At 39.6% G+C, this 21,213-nt stretch overlaps 1 protein-coding gene across 1 annotated transcript; it reads right to left on the bottom strand.

Annotated features, from left to right (window-relative positions):
* Positions 1 to 11,038: 11,038 nt before the first annotated feature.
* Positions 11,039 to 20,173, bottom strand: st8sia3 (ST8 alpha-N-acetyl-neuraminide alpha-2,8-sialyltransferase 3). Its single transcript, XM_060828007.1, has 4 exons — positions 19,995 to 20,173; positions 14,194 to 14,320; positions 13,129 to 13,682; positions 11,039 to 11,324 (listed from the first exon to the last, which is right to left on the bottom strand). Exons 1-4 carry the CDS (start codon positions 20,171 to 20,173, stop codon positions 11,039 to 11,041), a joined length of 1,146 nt encoding a protein of 381 aa, XP_060683990.1.
* Between the last annotated feature and the right edge of the window lie 1,040 nt (positions 20,174 to 21,213).

Below are 21,213 nucleotides of genomic sequence, written 5' to 3'. Positions count from 1 at the left end.
TTTGAGAACAAGTGAATGATAAATTAACTATGTTTAAATCTAATTTGTATTTTCATTGTTGATTAAGGTGAAATTAGACTTTAACATATCATTTGAAAAGGAATTGATTTTGGAAATGAATATTTGTTCATTGTCATAATTTTAAAAAAATCTAAACTGTTAGTTTCATTTTCCAATTGGCGAGGTGTTAGTGGTGTTGGGATGACACCGAGAACAAGAGAAATTAAGAATATGAACTCGTGTAAAATCTAGCACAGCTCTTTCATTCTCCCCTAAAACTTTAGACTTTGCGGAGAAAGTGGGGAGGTTGTGCAGATGTGTCTATTGTTTAGTTTGGTTGGGTGGGCGTGGGGTTGGGGGGGGGGGTTACAGTTAGTAATTAAGGACGGGGATGGACAAGAGCTTGCAATGCGTGACCTAGTTTCGTTTGATCATCCGGCGGGGTCTGACGGATAAATACCCCTCCGCTGACTTTCAGCTGATGGCAAACTTGTAAGAAACTAGAGAAGTTATAAGAAGTAGCTGTTCTATTCAGGGGATTTATTTGCAAAAAGCTAACGTATTCAGCATGGGGGGGGGGGGGGGGGGGGGGGAGCTTTCTTTGCAGCTTGTTTTGCGACCCACATCAGTTACAGCATAAGTCCCACTTAATAGTGATATACCGTAGGGGAGAACACAGCAAGTGGTAGGCTCACTCACTTTTGGCGATGAGCACAAGATCAGTGTAATCTCTCGACTATTTAGGTGCGTGTGCTTATAGCTTTTAGTTTGCTATGAAGGGCGACTTAAAGTATCAGATGCTTGACGCTAATTTACATATTTCAAGAAATACAGGACAGCGAATTATAATTGAGGTCTTATACTTGTCAATTTAGCTTATCTTCACAGCTCAAGTAATACCTTTGCTAATATTTAGCAACTGTTTTCTAAAACATAAAGATTTGAGCCACTTTACTGAATACTGTTCGAATCTGTGGCAGAGATGATCTCACTTGCTCTTTCCCTTCCTCCCTTCCTGACCACATTGTCTCAGGGACTTTTCCCGTTTCCCCGCACCCTGCAGATTTATCTTTATTCTCCCCATCTCTATGCGGCACATATATTCTCTCCTCTTCTATCTCCACACTGTCTTTTCTGTGTTCTCTTTATCTATTCCCTACCTCTCTTCGTATTTGCCCGGTTTTCTTCTATAATGCCTGCATATACCCTCGCCTCTTGATTCCACGCTTCTCGCTTCTTGCTTGACCTGTCATCCTTCTTGTTTTTGTCATTCGCTACATTGCACTTTTCTATACATTGTCACCCCACCCCTCTCCGATGCACCCCTTTCTCATGATGTTCTCTCCATATTCTCTTTACCTCTTGCTTCACACTCTCTCTTCTCGTTTCTGGCAATTCTTTAATAGTTTCTCTATCCCTCTCTTGTAATGTTCTCTCAATTCCTCTACCTCAACTGTCTAACTCGCCATACTCTTCTGTCTCCGGGGTCCTCCGTCCATTTAGTGTTTTGGTTAGAGCAATCCGAAACAATGTGTAGATTTACAGGCCGAGGAACACAGAGAGAGACAGAGAGAGAGACAGAGAGAGAGAGAGAGAATGCCTCCGCACAGTTAACGCTAAGTTAGTTGTTAAGCACATTTTAACATTAGTTTTCACCTTGCTGTACTTGTAGAAATGATCTAACTTTATGTCGCCTAGTTTGTTGGCCTGGCAGTTCAATCCTACTTCGATACGAAGTGAAAAATTAGCATAGGCTCAATAAGGTTCGATTTGTTTAAATAATCAATCCGTGACATGCAGAGCTTTTTGCATGTTGGCCATACGTTCAGTGATAAACTAAGAACACTCGCGAATTGTTTCAGCGCTTGCCTGAACGTTTCAGTTGTTTCGAATAGAAGATTTTGCTTGGTGGAAAGTTGGCAAAAAGAGACAAAATGTTAAGGAGGAACAATAGAAGGAAAGACAGAGATCTGACCTAAAAGCAGACATGGGTGGACATTTACCGTCGACAGAAAGGAGAGGATATCTCGCAGGTGAGTCCCGCCAAGCTTTTGAACTCAATGGTAAAAGACAGCAAGAGTGTTGGTTGAATAAACATGTAGTAACAAACTGAGTCTGAGTGTATCATATATTTAAAGACAAAACTAGAAGAGACCACTCTTAAATTACCCATATTGTTGCTGCACGATTCAAACAAAAGAAATACGTCATCTTGATGAAAATCGCTATTAGTTCGATTAATTTCTGCTTCAATTGAGGCCTATGTAAAACTGGGGATTCCACGTGAAAATGCAGCCTATCTGCAGTACATTTGAATTTTTAAAAATGACTAATGTTTTGAAAAGGAATAAAGAGTGCAATAAAGAGAAGCTCTAACTTCAATTTATAAATGGACCTTTACAGATTTGTTTCATTTAATCATGTTCACAAGGATTGACAATTGCGTTAGTGAAGAATGTCCTACAGTAAAAAAAAGATGAGGGCTGGTGGGTCGATCTGAAATGTTTTATTTGGTTCCCTCACAAGCCATCTGGCATGTGAGTGCAATGGTTATTGATTGAGCTCAGTTTGCTGCAGACCCCATGCCAGCGTTACTTGCAAATAATCAGCCCATGCATGCATCAGTGTGTTTGTAGATCAGGAAGAACTAAAAACAAAGATTGTTCAAACTGCCCGAGTGGGCATGTGGTAAGTCCAGTGTTCTTTTGCAATCTAGCCTTAAATTGTAACATCGTGCCATCCTTACTAAATCCAGAAAACAAAACCCAGGGTTTATATTAATTGATCAACATTACCATAGCAATGCCTGATGTCCGTCATTGCATGTAAATCCCAGCTGAAAATACAGCTCCAGCATGCACAATTAGTCCTTCCTGAAATGAAAACATTTGCGCAGGGGGAAACGGCCTGCAGCATGTGAAATGTATAATGATGTTTTTTTTGGAAAAAGATTCTTGGCAGTGTGCAATAAATAAACCAATTTTTTTTTGTCAATCTGTCCAATACTAATCCAACAGCGCGTGTATTATTAAATAAAAACCTATTCCATGAATGCGTATTTGTGTCTAGAATCTTATTTCCGTTTTGAAATCTGCCTGTATTGTTTAGTGATGAAATTGATATCAGATCTGTCTTTTCTTCCGCAAGCACCGAAAGTGCAGGCAAACTTTTCAAGCTGTCTGGAACGCCAGGTCTTCTTTCTATCTTTCACTTTAATCAGTAACGCGAAAACGATAATAGAGAGAGAGAGAGAGAATGTCTCAAATCGATTAAACTCCTGGAAATGGTCTTCCGTCAATGGGAAAGCTCGTACTGTGGAGTCTCAACCCTTTTCCGATTAAAGGAGGATTTTAAAAAAACTGAATCAGATATAAGTAAACATATTTTCCTCATTTAAATTGTTGAGAAACAAATTTAAACCAATCAAGGCTATAACTTCTTTCATAATTTGGCCCTAAGATATAGTATATATGTCTCAATTTACCCTGATCAAAGAAAGGCAATTTCATTCTCAGAACTCTGTGACGTTTTTAAACCTTTATTCCCCAGATTTCTTTTTATAATGTGCTTTAAAGCTGTTAAATAAAGGGAGCGGCCTTGCCTGCAGTCCTGCTTGTTTGTTGTAAAGGCTGATAACTGGGAGCAGAACAAGTGCAGGCCAGAACTTTTCATTCCCAGAATTGAAACCCAAGTAGCTTTCCTAATAATCCATTGTCAAGGGGTCAAGCAATGGAGACAACGTTTGGCGTGAGGTACCTTTGTTGCAAGGCAGCTACGCGTGAAATCTTTTCATTGTCCCTTACAAAAGGAAGCAGAAGTTGCAGTTGATTTTAAAATACGGTCTGAATGCAAAGCTGTTTTACATCTGGAGCTACGGTCTTCAAAGACTGACGTTCTATGTGTGCCATTAAAGTTTAATTCCCGTCAAGAGTCTGTGGTTTTGGCGAAATTCATACAGTCCAGAATTCAAGAGTTGGCGTTTCTACCTTATGTTAAGTTAATCTTTATCATTATGTTAACAAGAACAAAACGGCCATTCCACCCGGTTCATTCTAATTCTTTTTGCAACGACCCATCCGTTGCAATTTTATTTTGTCTTTGACATGTTTAATTGCGCATTCCTACAGTTACAGTGAATAATCGTTTATTAATATATATTATGAGATCATTCCAACCAAGGTCAAAAAGTTTATAAGAAGTTTTATATCGTTAAACAAGACACATTTTTAAAAAAAATTAAAATAATTAAAGGTTCCATGAAAGTTGCTGACACAATAGAAGGTTTTATGTATTACGACTGAGATATAATTTCATAAAACAGATGATTAACAATTAAATGAAACAAATATGAAAATCCTAGTTAATATGTTAAATAACTCCCATTTGTATAGCTGAGGTGTGAATTGATACCATTGATACATTTCATACCTTTTGACTTATTCTCACTTTAATGAAGAGATAGAAGTTGTGTGCACCCTGTTGTCAGGGTGTAGTCGACACCAATTCCATCCCCTTCCCCACACCACCCCCAGAGCTCCTGCAACAAACTTTGTATTAAAAATATAGAACTTCCAAATAGTTTTAAAAGTCATGTTTCATTCTAAAAACCAATCGGCGTTGTAAAAATTCACTATGAAAGCCAACTCCTTGTTATGTAAGAACTAGATTCACATGATTGAAACAATGGTAAAGCTTTCATATACCGAAGAGCTTTTTGCTTGCATTAAAACTGTACAACACTACACAGCCACAACATATTGCAACACAACCTGATAAAAACATAGCATTGCAACGCCCGTGTGTATTATTGAGAATATTTCAATATTATTGACAGCAGCTGCTTTTATGTTTGTCCCTTCAAAAGTGCAGGGGTTTCTTGCAGCCAAGCACAGCAGGGAACGTTGGCATTCTTTGCTAAATTCATTTGTTGGGATGCACGAATGCTGGTGGGGAGTGGGAGGAAAGCAAGTGGGTATATGTAAAAAGAACCGTCCACTTTTCCTGGTGAAGGGACACGCGGACAAATGCCTGCCGCCGAGCCCTAAAGTCCTAACAGAACAGATGTTAGCAGGAAAGCAGAGATTCGGAAGGCAAACAAAACTTCGAGTCTTTCTCTGAAGTGGTTACGCTTTATTGGTCCTTGTAGGCAACTAGACCAATCTTCTGACTGCAGCTCCCTTGCAAACACAATAATGGCTCTGCAATTTTGAAACCCAAAGGGAAGATTGTGGTTTCCTTGCATTCTAAACTTCACAGGTAACGACTGACTTTTACAAATAGTTACTGATAGATGGGAGGAATGACCTAGAGGAGTTGTAACACTGTCGTTCAAATGTTTTATCTTCCTCCTGCGGTTATCTGTCCATTAATACTGCAGTTTAAAACATTCAGAGATTGGTTAAAATCAATTTACAGAAGCCATCCAGTGGCAATTTACAAACCTTTCATGCAAATATCATTTCTTTGAATTAAACATTACTGCATTATTCTTCAGTAGAGAAAATTATCAATAATCAAGGAGAAAAAAGTGAAAGTTAAGTATTAAACTTTGTAAGTTGCAGGACTTTGAACCAATTTATGTTTAAATTATTTTGACGTCTGTACTTTTTAGGTGAAATCCAAATCCTCATCAACTTCGTTTTATTTTCTAACGCCCGAAGCAATGCCTGTTTCAATCATATGTTTTGATTTTATGTTATCGACTCGGACATGAGACAGATATAATTTGCACAATAGGGTGGAGTAGCAGTGCCGAGAGCCCACTTATTTCAATTCCTTAACTGGGATTTTCAAAAACTTGAATTCAACCGGTTTCGCTGCTTGGGTTAAATATTTTCCGAATATATCTTCACACAAGTAATTAAAGTGGAGTGAAACCTCTGAAAATAATGTTTTCATTTACAATTAATGTATGGCGGGCATTTGTTGAGAATGCTGATTGTATTAAATCAATATTTCGCCATTTGTTTTAAACACCTCTTTTAAATAAACCCATTTAACTTGGTCAAACCCGAAGTGGAGAGGTTTTCTGTGCAAAATACCAAAGGGGATGTTTCGAAAGTTAGCCCAGTTCCACTGTTACGCTGTATTTTGCACCAGTGCGCTTAATTATTCTCATCGATGTACATGTGTTTATTTAATTTCCAGTTTCCTTCTTCTGGGTTAGTAACTAGTAACAACTTGTGTTCCCTTTCATAATTGCTTAGTTCAGTTTGGACTTTGATTAATCACTTATGGTTGTGTTGCAATTTTGCACCACGACGGGTTAGGATGGATAGAAGTCATACACCTATGTGAAATGTCGAGCAACAAGATCGAATAGGGTCAGTTGCGATTTTGGGCGCATTGACCAATGTTTGCCAGTTTTCAGATTATTTATTTCATAGCAACCGTCGTACGCTACCAAACATGAAGATTTCTTATTTGGGCAAATATTCACATATGAATTGTGTTTTAAATTACAACAAGAACATACCCTAGGTCAGTGTAAAATTAAATGTCCCAGAGGTTCCCTCTAGATTGACACACTCAAATATAGCAATAATAGCTTATTTCGAGATGAAAGGTTTATAGACTGAAGCTATAAAAATATGTCACGCATTTCTACGATTATTTATATTCATATTCTAGCTCTGCGAATATATTTTGAAAATAATTATTAATTTAAATCTGCATATTTTAATTCATTTAAAGAACGGTCATGTGATGCAACGAAATTATGCTCGATATATTTGAATATAACTTTAGTAATGTTAAAAGAAAACTTATATTAGGCAACTGAAATGCTACAGTCGTGAATAGTTGGTTGCATTACAATAATTTCGAACATCAAACAGTGCTGACTAATTTGAGGACCGCTAATTCTAACCAGATGTTATCCATTATTTTAAACCGGAATTTATTTCCAAAAAAAGATAAGTTAAAGAAGGCGCCTACTTTATGTAGTTTTATTTTATTTAGTGAATTTGTGAAAAGCACACATTCCCTCAAATCTGAATATCTCGTTTTCGTTTCTTACTCTGCAGAGGCAGCACTCCAGTTTTCAATCGGCGAGCCCTCTAAACAAATATCAAGACTTTGTTGGACCTAAAATATTACTTTACATGTCAATCGTGGGTTATAGTTTTGATTGATAAATAGCTGATATTGAATATGTATTATTACATTTATTTTACGCTACCTTGTAAAACTCGATTACTAACTTTTGCAAGTGTAAACTGAATCCCTTTAAAGCTAAGCGGGGTCAGTTCACCTATTCGCGAGCCAGAGTACACACTGACCCCGGTTGCGACATGACCGACATATGTCCCGTCATTTATTCGTAAGGTAAGACACAGAAATCTTGTACAAGCTCGTCGATGCTCCATTAGCATAAATGCAAATCAATTGGCGAGATAAAAGTAACGGATATACAGAAAATATGACTCTCCAAAAAGTTTGCAAGCTACAAGATTCAGGTATGTTTTAAATGTAGGGATTGGAGAGGCGTGCTATCCAGTTCTGTCGTTTCGAATTCCAGCAGGTGTTTAAGTCCTTATTCCGCACGGACTGATCACCGCTGAGGATTTGATGGGTGGATGCTATGACATTCGCATTGAATAACCATAAATACTGCGGTGGGTACAACGCTGAACAGTTTGCTCACTTTCGCCAGTCTATGCGGCCAACTTCTCCCTTTCTGGAAGTGCTGTAATTCTCTCTCCCTCTCTTCGAATTGTTGTCAACGAGAACATTAAACATGCACAATCACAAACAGAGTGGACCTTCGCGATGCTGGTCCCTCATGCTGCAGTTTTAATCTATTAAAGTGTTAATCTGCACATTCGCAATCAGTGAAAGTGGTTGGAACTTTAAACAAATTCTGTTGAGGCAAGTCATCCTCCCAATCACAGAACAAGATCTTTGTAGATACATTTGAAGAGCTCAGTAGACAAAACAAAAGAGTTTAAAATATATATCACCTGCAGGCATCGGAAAATCTGTGTAAAGAACCTAGTTTATTGGTAAGGGTAAGATTATAAAGATGTTCTCAGGAAGGCTCACTCGACCCGAAACGTAAACTCTGATCCCTCACCCCAGGTGCTACCAGATCTGCTGAGTTTTTCCAGCAATTTCTGTTTCTGATTACAAAGCCTTGTTCACCTGTTGTTCTGTGGTAATAATGGGCAGTCCATCTTCGTGCCGTTTTTATTAAACTGTATCATGTGCTATTCATTAAAGTACGTGTAATGAATAAGCTTTTTGGGGGACATTTCCTGAAATGTCAGCCTATACGATGTGAGATGGATTTTCATGGAAAATAATCATTTGGGTTTCGTAGTGTGAGGAATATAAATAGTGGAGTAGAATGTAGGCTTGCTGGATCCGGTCAAATGTCCAAAATAGCACTTATAAAATTCTTTGTAAATTTGGTATATGACACTAAGTATAATTAAGGCAAATATGTGAGGGAGAGGAAATATTCAATTTTAATAAATAGTTCCATATTATTGCGTTTGTTATTTGATATTATTTAATTTGCATGGCTTGTTCCGCGGGACGTACATGAATGATTTTTTGAACAGTTGGTCAAATATTTTTTAATAATACAGAAAAGGGGAAACTGTTCCTGGTTCGGGCATTCTGAAGGGTCACACATTCAGAAAGTTGGTGCGGGTGGTTGTAGGCGGAAACCTTTTTAATGACATGGGAGTTTTAAAAATAAAGTTGATCAAATGACCGCGGTTGACTCAGTAGATCAAAAATTGAACTGAGGGAAAGGAATAGTCAGCATTGTCCCTCAATTCCCGCAGTGAGATTGACAGCAAGTGGGAATGTGTTGCAAAATAAATAAAATAATTAGGAATCTAACTTTCCAAACTACATTAACCAACTTTGGGGGGGCGGTCAAACACAAGCCGGGCGCCTAAACGGGAAGTGGAAATGCACGATTGAAATGTTCACAAATTGAATAATTCCTTCTATGTTGTGTGCATATTTAGAGCTCGACATAGAGAGGGATAGCGTAATTTGTACAACTAATTTATGGCCTAAAGTTACATTAACGTTAACTACCTGTATCTTAATTATTTTATAGTTATATCATATTAACCCCCAGCTGTCTAAATTCCGAATACATCTGAAAGCATTCCCTTGTAATGTCTGTAGGTAGGCACAAATATAAAAGCATTTATCTAAACAGAGTGCCCCCCCCCCCCTTCATTTCCACATGGAGAAAATGAAATGCCTTGGTTTAGCCACGATGTGAACAGCGGCTCTAATTTTGCAACGACATCCCTCAGAGTTCCAACTCATTCGGGTAACGAATGGTGCTTTCTAAATTTAAAGCACGCTATTCATTTCGGGGCAAACTCTTTGTGGTCTCACGGCGATCAGTGTATCGGGACTTTTCTAAATCAAATATATTAACCTGTTTATTTTCACGGGATTGCATGAGACCGAAGCCATGGCAACTGATGTGGAATGATCGGAACTTTTAAGCAAAATAGAATTGTTCGTGAGACTGCAAACACAAAAGTTTTCTTTTTGGTAAACAAGTAAGTTTTTGTAATGTTTTCGAGGCGATATTACCATTAATAAGTACGCGCTGTTTTGTTCCAAACGTCTTTATATAGTTACCAACAAATGGTCACGCCACTGAAGCAAAATTCTCACAGAAGTTAATAAGTAATTTAGTATAGATGAACAATAGCAGGCATGAGAAAAAATATTTACAGAAAAGAATCAGTAAACTTCTTCAATTTTGCAATACAAGAGTGAAGAATGAAGAGCCATCCTTTCACTGAAACCCCGGCTTTTACTTGGCGGCAGGGACATGGATCAACCAAACAAGCAAAATAAAGTGTATTCAATATAACTTCGAAACTCATTTGTCTCCTCACGCTCTAACAGAAGTAAAACAAATCTTTTTAAAGTATCAGTACAAAAGTAGTACATTTACCGTCCATTTGATGGTTAAAAAAATGTTTGTGCCACGTACTTACAAAAAGACTCGCGTGTTCACTTTGACAACCGTACAAGATATTCTATATAAACAGACTTGAGAAATACTAAATGCTTTTCATTTATGGATATGCTTAAATAAACAATTCATTTGCAATCCTCTTTCATTGTACTTTTTACGAGACTGTCTTTCAGCGAAACTCTGCCAACTAGGCTTGTCGAGCCTGTAATGCTGGGACTGTTTTCATTGGGTATTAATTATTGCAGGTTTGCACTTCATTCTACGGGCAACTCGGTCTTTGAAATCAGACAGGATACTTGGAGCTCACTAGCTGTTTAATGCTTAAAATGTAAGAAATTGACCTAAAAGTTCAATGACAAAAACAATCTCCATAAGTTGATTGTAATAACTCCGTGCTGAGCACACCGAACATGCAGACTGTGGTTTTATAATGTTGGTACCATTGAATTAGGTTGATAGGCCGGATAACAAAAATATTCGAGCGAAATCACTGGAACATATTTTCCCTGACTTTAATACTTTTCAACACATCTGGCAAAACTACCTGAGTGCCTTCAACATAGAGATATCTCACCTTACTTATCCAATGGTGGGATATGGGATTCTCTGGCAAGACCAGCATTTATTATCCTTGTCTAATTCGATTAGGAGTCATTTTTAAAATACCGGGTTTAGAGAATTCTGTGACCTACGCCGCCCGTTACTGTATCGGGAACGCCTAATATAGCCAGTCCGCGTTCACTCGCCACTGGCAGCTACAAAGCAGCTATTGCTGTTCGTGAGTTGACATCTATAAACAACTGCCAAAAGTTCAATATCTTTAAAGGGAACCACACCTCACCCCCAAATTCTGCTCTAATCGCTTGCGGCCAATATAAAATAAATGCTTTACTACCACAGTACACGAAAACTCATGAACACGTCAGTGGCACAGCTGTTGGAATTACTTTGAGCAATGTATCACGAAGCGTCGCCTAAAGAGAGCTTAACGCATTGGGTACAAAACGCATTTGGAATCAAAAACTGAACAAAGAATGAAAACAAGGGATGACTTGGCACTTCAAAAGCATCCTATTAAGAGGCACAACGTGAGAGAGTCAGTTTAGTCAAGCCGTCATTGTGTAGCTTGAACAACAGCTTGAATTCTGCTGGTAGTTGATGTGACTCTTGCCATTTGGTTGTGAATTTTGTCCCCTTTTTGTCGTAGTAGTGATATGGCAATTCTTTTCCTGTGTTGGGATCCCAAGCGAAAGGCCAAAATCCGTACAAGTGGATCTCTTCGCAGATGGCCGACGCTAGTGTATACATCAGGATGCCTGTACTTAGACGCTTTGGGGATAGATGTTTGGTCTTCCAATATCTGTTCAACAATAGAGTAACAAAAAAAAGACAAAACGTCAATCATCCGTGGATTTTCTTTCATGAACAATACTTAATTCTCTTTGTAAATTTTACTGTTCTATTTTCATTCCTTAGGCGTTCAATATTTGCTCTACCCTATCGCTTTATTTACTATCCTTGCATCTCTGTGACCTTTTTCCCACTCTTCTCCCTTTATATATTTTTTCCGAGCTTGTCTCCTACCTTCTGCATTCTTACATTCTCGATATTCCTTCCTGTTCTCATCCTGTTTTTAGTTAAACACCTGTCACTCACGCCATTTCTTGTCGCATGTGAGAGAGTTGCAAATCTTTGACAACATTGTCGCTCATTCTCTGGGTGAGTACCGTTGGCCTTCGCGCGTTCCTGAGGTGGAATGATCCAGATGAGGTTCTGGTGAAGGAGTGAAAGCTGAAGTCTGGGATTGGGACTGGGATTACATGGCTAAGTGTAATGAAAGCGTCCTGGAGAAATATTTATTCTTGGTAAAAAAAAATCAACAGATTACTAACGAATGTAATCAGTTAATGATTTGACCACTTCACTTTTCTGAGGTAAATTTCTCCATAGTTTTAATAAAGATGGTATTCAGAATAGAAAAGGTGAGAAAATGCTTGGCAATATCTTAGTTTGTGGCCGGGAGACAAAGCGGACTTGCCCGCTTATCAGAGGTTGAACTGCAGGTCTGTGAGTCCACTGGAGTGAATGTAGAATGACTTTATAACATGCACGGGTGTTTGGACACAGCAAGAGGCTGAAGAGAATATTCCAAGACAGGCTAGAGCACGAGGCTTAACAAGAAAAGGGATGAGCATGACCCGGGAGTCAGGGCTCCAGCACCATTCTACATAGACTGTGCAAAACAGTGAGGTGGAGTACCTGCTTTGCAAAATGCGGGACCAATCTAAACGACTGGCACGCTAAGTGCATTTTTGTGTGCACACTTGTGACTATTTTTAGATTTAAAAAAATCAAATTATATATTATGTTTTAAATTTCACTGTACAGCGCAGTGGATAAGGAGCGATAGTCATTTTGCTTCGGCCTTTTAATCCATCTGTGGGAGTTGTGGCGGAGGGGATAGCCGAAGTTCAGAATCCTGAGAATATAAGAGAAAATTAATCATATGGGCCGGATGCTGGCAGGTGGGACTAGTTTGGGTTGGATTACCTGGTCGGCATGGACGGGTTGGACGGAAGGGTCTGTTTCCATGATAAACATCTCTATGACTCTAATATGACTCAAGAAAGCACAGAAACTGAACTAATCAGGAACAAGGCGGCGAATCAACGAAAAAAACTCAAAGGGGACAAATTAAATATACCTAAGAACTTTAAGTGGCATTCAGCTCCTCACCATTTGATAAGATCAACCCTCAACCCCACATTCTACCCACCTCCATATCATTTGATTCACTTAATCATTTGTTAGTCAACAGTCTACCGACTTTTGTCTTAAAATACTCAACGGCCCCGTTTCCACTGCTCTCTGACAAGGAGTCTTACAGATTCAGGACCCTCAGAGGGAGACAGCGAGAACAATCTGCTCATCTCCCATTTGTCATTACTAAACCGAGTGCCCTAGTTCCAGACCCTGCCACAAGGAGAACCTGTCAAGCCGCAGCATCGCACATTATGATATGCCTCAAAATGAAAAATGGTCACAGGCAACATTTCAATCACAATGAAGGCAACTGAAGATTGACTAAATATCATGAAACATCCTGCGATTTCTTTTTGAAATTTCTGGTTAAAAAAACCCCATCCTTGGCCACAGATACTCACTTATTGACATGCTGCATTATGTTCCCAGGCCAAGCCAATTGGACCTTCAGTTGTGCTCTATACTCTATAAAAAAATCTACTAACGTTCTTGTCACCGGAGCGGAAGTGTGGAAGAAAAAGGCAGGGATCCAAAGAATGGCTCCATCGAGCTTTTTAAGATTCAGGAAAAACTTATTTCGATCCTGGATTGTTAATAGATTGTTGTAGTACTTTTCGAGGATGCTCGGGTTGAATGTCGTGAGATTCGTTTTTTTGCCAACATCTCTCTCAAAAGATTCAGTTGGGGCGAAATTGCAACGGAACACGAAATCTGTTTTATCGATATCAGCTCCACAATGGCTCCCGATTAGTATCCCACTGTTCCCAACCACCGCACATGTGTTGTGGTGCATCTTTAATATAGGGGGCACGTCGGGGAGCAATGATCGAAAACTATTGCTGACTGAGAAAACGTATTTGTGGTTAGAGTAATCGTAGTGCAGCAACTGTCCTACTCGCACGTTTTTCTTAACCAAGGTGAAATTTTTATAAATGTCGACATAGCGACTGATGTCCTTCCTAAAACACACATACACATAAAGAGAACAAGTTAGTTCAGTTCATTCATGGTCTTGAATGTGAATTCAGAGCACAGATCTCTAATAATGCAGTTAAAAAAACTCAATAGATTCAAAATGTAGTAAAAAAAATCAAACAGAGCCGGTGGGAAGGGAAAACGTATCTTAAGTATTAAACAGATTCCCTTTGTGAATTTGCAAGTTTAAAATATGCTTATTACCAATATTATAGTAAAATATCCCACTGGCACTCTTCACAGGCTATTTCTGGCAGTTCTTTCTAATACCACTTTTGTTGTACATAACGCACTGTATCAGATTTTTGATTTAATTTGAATGCGCGAGGGCATGTGTGTGTGTGTGTGTGTGTGGCGTGGGGGGGGGGGGGGAACAGGTAGCACGAAAAGATCAAAAAGTAAAAAAACAGTTAAACAATACAAGCAATGAATTACGAGTGATTATCACTTCCGGTATAGCCCCTTTGAAACTTTACGCCTTTCAGAGTGACTTGCCTTTGCTTTAAAAATGATGTTGTGTTGAAAGTCCATTTTGCGGAGTTGGCACGAGTATTGTCACTAAGGCCACTTCCAGCTGGCAAAAAAGAAGGATCCAGAAATTTCCAAGAGAACTGTGACCTGCAGGGGAAAAAAATCGCCAAATTTTAATTCGAAGTCACCATTACTGTTGCCCGTTCAGTTTAATCACTCGTGAACTGACAAAAGATCTCATTTCGTTACCAACTTTTCAAGGATTGTTAAAAAAAAGCTAAACTATTAATAGGATTTATTTGATCATTTATGCTGACGAGTGCAGAAATGCATATTCGCAGCACCCTCCATCCCCCATGGAGCTATCCAAATGTAAGTGAAAAACTGACACAAAGTTTAATGTTAACTTTATAATTAGGTTATAAGAGACTTGTTCAGAGGACTCAAGCACTCGAACGCATCTTCGGTATCACAGCAAATTATAATTAATCTTTCTTTGAAGTATCTTAAAAAGTACCCGTCATCTATGCTTAATAACTGGGCAATTTAGTTATTTCATTTCCACCCCTCCCTAGGAGCTTTCTCTTTTAGATTTCCTCACTGACGTTCCATGTCTTTTCCTGGAGGGCGGAGTTGTACTCCACAGATTCCATTCTTCATCTCTCTAATGGATGACCCTGAGAACCCCTCTGTAACTTTTCACAATGAAATACTCGTTAATTGAACATAAGAATAGAACGGGTTGCCAAACTCTTGCTCCGATTTGCATATTGCAACTCCTCATGTCTTTGACTCTGCCAGTTAAACAGATTATCCTCAATATTTCAATTTTTACTGGCATGTTTTCAATGTATGAAGTTAAACCTATTTCATGTCACCTGGATTATTTCACAACATTTTCAACTTTGGTGAATTTTTCATATTTTACCTTCATTGTGCAGCCTGCATCTCTTTTTATTTTTGTGAACTCAATGGGGCAAATACCTCTTTCAGTGTTGTTAGATTCTATGACTAGTTTTCAGTTTACTTCCTTGATACCTCTGATCAATCTTGTGAGTTTCGTTTATGTACATACCATCCGATGCAAGGCCAAATTGGACTTTCCACTTGCATATATGGTTCAGATGTTTTTAGCAGACTTGGATTTCACAGCCCTGCTGAGTATTCTGAAGTGTTAACTTCATTTACTTTTCTACATTGTCAAATCATTGACCTTTACCCTCCTCCTTCAGAACCATTGTCCAGTCTGCCATTCATTCTCTGATGACTAATTTCTGATCCATATTTATTCAGGCTTTTTTTTACCCTGTTCTAAGAATTACTCTGGATTCTCATATCTTGCAGCATTATTTACAATGTTACACGTAATCTTTATATGGATTATTAGTTTTTGAAAGTTTAAGTAAATAATTTCCAGAGTTCCACTTCCTCCTTAGTTTGTAGTTTAACCAGACGGGTCCTGGGGATTTATCAGTCAGGTTCACCCCTTCTAAATCTAGGCCAAATATTTCTTCTTCTCATGCTGCTTCCCACGTGCTTCCCCATGCCATGCCTTTCACTGTCTGCTGATTTCTAACTGTAGGATTGTGGGTTGGCAGTGGCCAAGTCAGATTTGATCACTTTGCCTATATATGCAACAGATACAACAGATCTGATAATTTCTAATTCTGAAACGTATTTAGTTACAATCATTTCTGGCCTTTTTTTCTGGTGTGCTCTTTTCATGATGCAGACCTTTGGAAATGTAAAAATGCTGACTTTAGAACCCATTACAAAAGAATACTACTTCACTGGCTGTCAACATTGTAGCATGTCATATGATTGTAAAATATGCTATACAATTGAAACCTATTTTATGAAGGGCTTTTGGAGTCATAAATCACAGCAACAGATCCTTCATTCCAACTCGTACAGACATCTCAATCTGACCTAGTCCCATTTGCCAACATTTGGCCCATATCACTCTAAACCCTTCCTTTATATGTGCCCATCCAGATGTCTTTTAAATGTTGTAATTGCATCAGCCTCCACCACTTCCTCTGGCAGCTCATTCCATACACGCACCGCCTACTGTGTAAAAAGGTTTTGCCCGACAGATGATTTTTAAATCCTCCCCCTGACCTTAAATCTATGTCCTCTAGTTTTGGATTCCTCCACCCTAGGAAAAAGATCTTGGCTATTTACCCGACCCATGTCCCTCACGATTTTATAAACATCTATGAGGTCATCCATCAATCTCTGATGGTCCAGGGAAAGAAGCCCCAGTCTATCCAGCCGCTCCCTATAGCTCAAACGGTCAAACTCTGGCAATATCCTTGTAACTCTGTCAAATTTAACAACATCCTTCCTCTAGAAAGGTGACCAGAAATGTGTACTATTTCAAAAGTGGCTTCACCAATGTCCTATACAGCAGCAACATGATATCCCAACTTCTATACTCAATGTTGTGCCAAATGAAGGCGAGTGTGCCAAACACCTTCTTCACCACCCTGTCTACTTGTCACTCCATTTTCAAGGAACTATGTGCCTGCATCCTTTGATCTCTTTGTTTAGCAACACTCCCCAGGGCCCTACCATTTACTGTATAGGTCCTGCCCTGGTATGCCTTACCAAAGTACACCATCTCACATTTATCTAAATTAATCTCTGTCTGCCACTCCTTGGTCCATTGGCCCATTTGATCAAGGTCCATTTGTACTCTGAGATAATTTTTTTTACTGTCCTCTGCACTTGGCGTCATCTGCAAATTTACTAACCATACCTCCTATATTCATATCCAAATAATTTAGATATATGATGAAAAGCAATGGTCCTTGAAGCACACCACTCATCTCACACCTCCAGTCCAAAAAACATTCCTTCACTATCACACTCTGTCGCCTATCTTTAAGTCAATTTTGTATCCAAGTAGCTAGCTTCCTCTGGATCCCATGTCTTAAGAGTCATAGAGATGTGCTGCATGGAAACAGACCCTTCACTCCAACCCATCTATGCCGACCAGATATCCCAACCCAGACTAGTCCCACCTGCCAGCACCTGACCCATATCCCTCCAAGCCCTTCCTATTCATATATCCATCCAAATGCCTCTTAAATTTTGCAATTGTACCAGCCTCCACCACATCCTCTGGCAGCTCATTCCATACACGTACCACCCTCTGTGTGAAAAAGTTGCCCCTTAGGTCTCTTTTATATCTTTCCCCTCTCACTCTAAATCTATGCCTTCTAGTACTGGATTCATCGACCCCAGGGAAAATACTTTGCCTATTTATCCTATCCATGCCCTTTATAATTTTGTAAACCTTTATTAGGTCACCCCTCAGTCTCCGATGCTCCAGGGAAAACAGCCCCAGCCTGTTCAGCCTCTCCCTATAGCTCAAATACTCCAACCCTGGCAACATCCTTGTCAATATTTTCTGAACCTCTTCAAGTTTCACAATATCTTTCCAATAGGAAGGAGACCAGAATTGCAAGCAATATTCCAACAGTGGCCTAACCAATGTCCTGTACAGCTGCAACATGACCTCCCAACTCCTGTACTCAATACTCTGACCAATAAAGGAAAGCATAATACACACCTTCTTCACTATCCACCTGCAACTCCACTTTCAAGGAGCTATGAACCTGCACTCCAAGGTCTCTTTGTTCAGCAACACTCCCTGGGACTTTATCATTAAGTGTATAAGTCCTGCTAAGATTTGCTTTCCCAAAATGCAGCACCTCGCATTTATCTGAATTAAAATCCACCTGCCACTTCTCAGCCCATTGGCCCATCTGATCAAGATCCTGTTGTAATCTGAGGTAACCCTCTTCACTGTTTCCTGAAGAAGGGCTTATTCCCGAAACATAGATTCTCCTGTTCCTTGGATGCTGCCTGACCGGCTGCGCTTTTCCAGCAACACATTTTCAGCTCTGATCTCCAGCATCTGCAGACCTCACTTTCTCCTCTTCACTGTCCACCACACCTCCAATTTTGGTGTCATCTGCAAACTTATTAAATGTACCTCTTATGCTCGCATCCAAATCATTTATGCAAATGACAAAAAGTAGAGGATCCAGCACTGATCCTAACTAACCTGTATACCATACACATATGGTGATCAGACTAGTTAAATTTATTTAGTTAATTTAATAAAAATGGATTATCCATTATCAAATGCACTTCTATTTTTGACAATGACCAAATCAGCTTACTATTTATTCTGCTAATTGAGTTGTTCATTTTAAATTTGTTTGATTTACACTAAATTACTAACCTGGCTTTGTTAAACATTTGTCTCTGGTTGGATATTTCCCCTTTTATTAAATGCAATAAGGCTCATTGCTATAATTCTGGTGCCGTCTACATACCGGTTTCCCTGCCTCCTCTGCGCTGTCAGGACATTAGGCCTCAAGCTTAGGAATCCTGCATACAAAACTTTTCCCATTAAAGAAGTTCCTTAGGACGCATTTCATTGGCCCAGCTTTGAGATACCCATTCAAACGTCTCTTTTGTCCGCGCACCATTTGTTTTTCTGATTATTCTGTGAATAGGTTTGGAAGGTTTGACTGTATTAAAGGGGCTATGTAAATACAAAATACGGCGTGCCCCAATGAGCCTTCATTTCGATCAGCACCATGGGATTAGTGCATTGGACAAATATTAATAGCATATTTGAAAAGTTGCACCACATCATCTCAGTTCCAGCAGTTGTAAGAGAACCAACGCCTGTATGACATGAACTTTTAGAGCGAAGTTTCCTTGATATTCATGTACACTGTGGTGATTGGCACAAAGCTGTGCTGATTATCTGAGCTCTTTAAAACAAATCCGCGTTGTGATAATAGGTCTCAGGTCAGGAGTGTAATCATTAATTCCTGAATGGTTTCCAGACAACTGATAGACAGACGCTACAAAAAATAAATCAATTAAAATCAGATTCCTAGTGTAAATGAACTTGCACATTTGTTTATTGTGTGCCCGAACAATGTTCTCGATTTCTGTTTTAAATTTTTAATGTTTTGCACAAATTCTTCCAACTGGGTGAGTGCTGCCTGCAATGCAGCCTTAGGGCAATAACAACAAACATGTTATTTATTTTACGGGTACAGCATTGGGAATATCTGTCCTTGTGACCAACAGTTACAATTAATATGGACGCACAAACAACTGCAACATTTCCGACTGAAGCATTTAGCCATCCCCTCCCTCTGAAAGGAGGGATGATTGTTCTGTGGGACCCCTGTAGGCCTCGGCAGTCAGGGAGACTGACAGACCACTGCATGTGTCCAGCCACGATACCACAGCCCCGCTGTATATTAGTCACTAAAAGAGTACAATCCGTAAACGTCTGGTCTAGTGGCCCCATCCCCCCCGAAATATTCCATTCCTTTAACCCCCATCCCCGGCCCTCCTCCCAACCCCAACCTGTTCCTTTACATGGGACGAGGCGGGGGTGGGCTGTGGATAGAACATACCGTCGGTTCAACCGTGGTGCCTGGAGAGGGGCTGTGTTGATGGGGGAGGGGAGTTAGAGTGCACAGAGAGATTGAACATGTCAGAGAGATGCTCTGCGTCCGCAGTGATGCACGGATCTGCGTGCTTCTTTCAAACAATACTATTACTACTTTGTGAAAATAAAACATAATGCAGTTGCTTTATTGGAGCTATTTGAAGTTTAATCCAGTGGTTAATCGATTGGAAGGCAAAGCGGGTACCGGGGCCGCAAACTGATAAGACCGTCTAATTTTGCATGGACCCTGTTGATTTCGATCAAAAGATTTCTATATATAAACATATAAAATAAATGTTTTCTTCCCCCCCCCCCCCCCCCCCGACTTACCGAAATCCACTGTGTAACATATACAGCCTAGGGCCGGCTGAACCTAGATATCGTGGGGTGGCGAAGAGGTTATCCTTTTTCAGTGAGACATAGCTGATCAGCGATAAAATAAGCAGAGCGACGCTTAACATCACCAAACCCAGCACACTCGCCATACGAACCATCCTGCAGATCCTCATAGTGCAACGCTTCAACAATGAAACGAGAGCAGGCCCATATCTGTTCGCTTATCTTAACAAGAGGAGGGGGAAAGAAAAAAGAGAAAAGTAAGTCGGTTATATTGACAATGTATTGTGCTGCTTTATATGTGAAATAAAAATGGACGGAGTCAAAATTCTGCAATGCAGAAATGGTAGGTGGTTGCGTTGGTGATACGTCGCGTTGCTCTGTGAAACCCCCACAACTCCACATACACACTGCACCGGCGCTGCTTCCATCCATTCCCCGGCTGCAGGCTAAATGTGACTGGAATAGTCTCCCTCTGTTTACCCAACAAGCTTAAGGTTTTTCTATTAATGAACTCTTAGCATTTCAGTTCTGAATAAAAGAGCAGGGAAGTTATGTGTTGTAACTTGAATTACAGTGGCTGCATTAAAAAAAAAGAACTGTTGCATATGGAAGAAATATATATTTCGGCTTGGAAGGGGACAAATGAACAGGCAAAGTTAAGCAAATAGCAAAGAAAGCTTGTAAAACAAAACGTCCGGAGGCAACACTTAAGGAAATGGGCAAGCAGGTGGCAGATGCAGTTGAAGCCAAGTGTAAGCTGGTAAGCTAATCTATTAAGGAGAGCAGGAAATGAATGAGTGTATATTTTCATTTTTAAAAAAAAGTTAATGGTGTGGAACAAAAGACAAATTGTTCTGAAGAAGGATAATCAGGCTTGAAACCTTAACTCCGATTTCTTTTCACAGATGCTGCCAGACATGTTGAGCTTTTCCAGCAACTTCTGTGTTTGTTTCTGATTTAGAGCATCTGCAGTTCTTTTGGTTTTTTGAAGTGTTCATGTCCATCTCTGCCCCAGGCCATCTGTTGTCCAGTCTCTCATCCATGATCATTTTACCTAGGGATGACTATTCCAATAGAGACAAAACAAAAACTGCAGATGCTGGAATCTAAAGTGGACAGGCAGGAGGCTGGAAGAATACAGCAAGCCAGGCAGCTGGATTCATTCCTCCAATTAACCAAACAGGTTGTACGCTCTACTTGTCAACATCTA

Source organism: Hemiscyllium ocellatum, chromosome 1 (genome assembly GCF_020745735.1).
Source record: "Hemiscyllium ocellatum isolate sHemOce1 chromosome 1, sHemOce1.pat.X.cur, whole genome shotgun sequence".
In the NCBI taxonomy this organism is placed as follows: Eukaryota; Metazoa; Chordata; class Chondrichthyes; order Orectolobiformes; family Hemiscylliidae; genus Hemiscyllium; species Hemiscyllium ocellatum.
This window is presented reverse-complemented; position numbering and strand designations above follow the sequence as displayed.

Coding starts and splice junctions, on each gene's coding strand:
- st8sia3 (XM_060828007.1), bottom strand. CDS start 20,173: ATGAGGATCTGCAGGATGGTTCGTATGGCGAGTGTGCTGGGTTTGGTG. Junction 14,321..19,994: donor ATGTTACACAGTGGATTTCG/GTAAGTCGGGGG, acceptor TTTCCCCTGCAG/GTCACAGTTCTCTTGGAAAT. Junction 11,325..13,128: donor ATAATGCAGCATGTCAATAA/GTGAGTATCTGT, acceptor ATTGTTGAACAG/ATATTGGAAGACCAAACATC.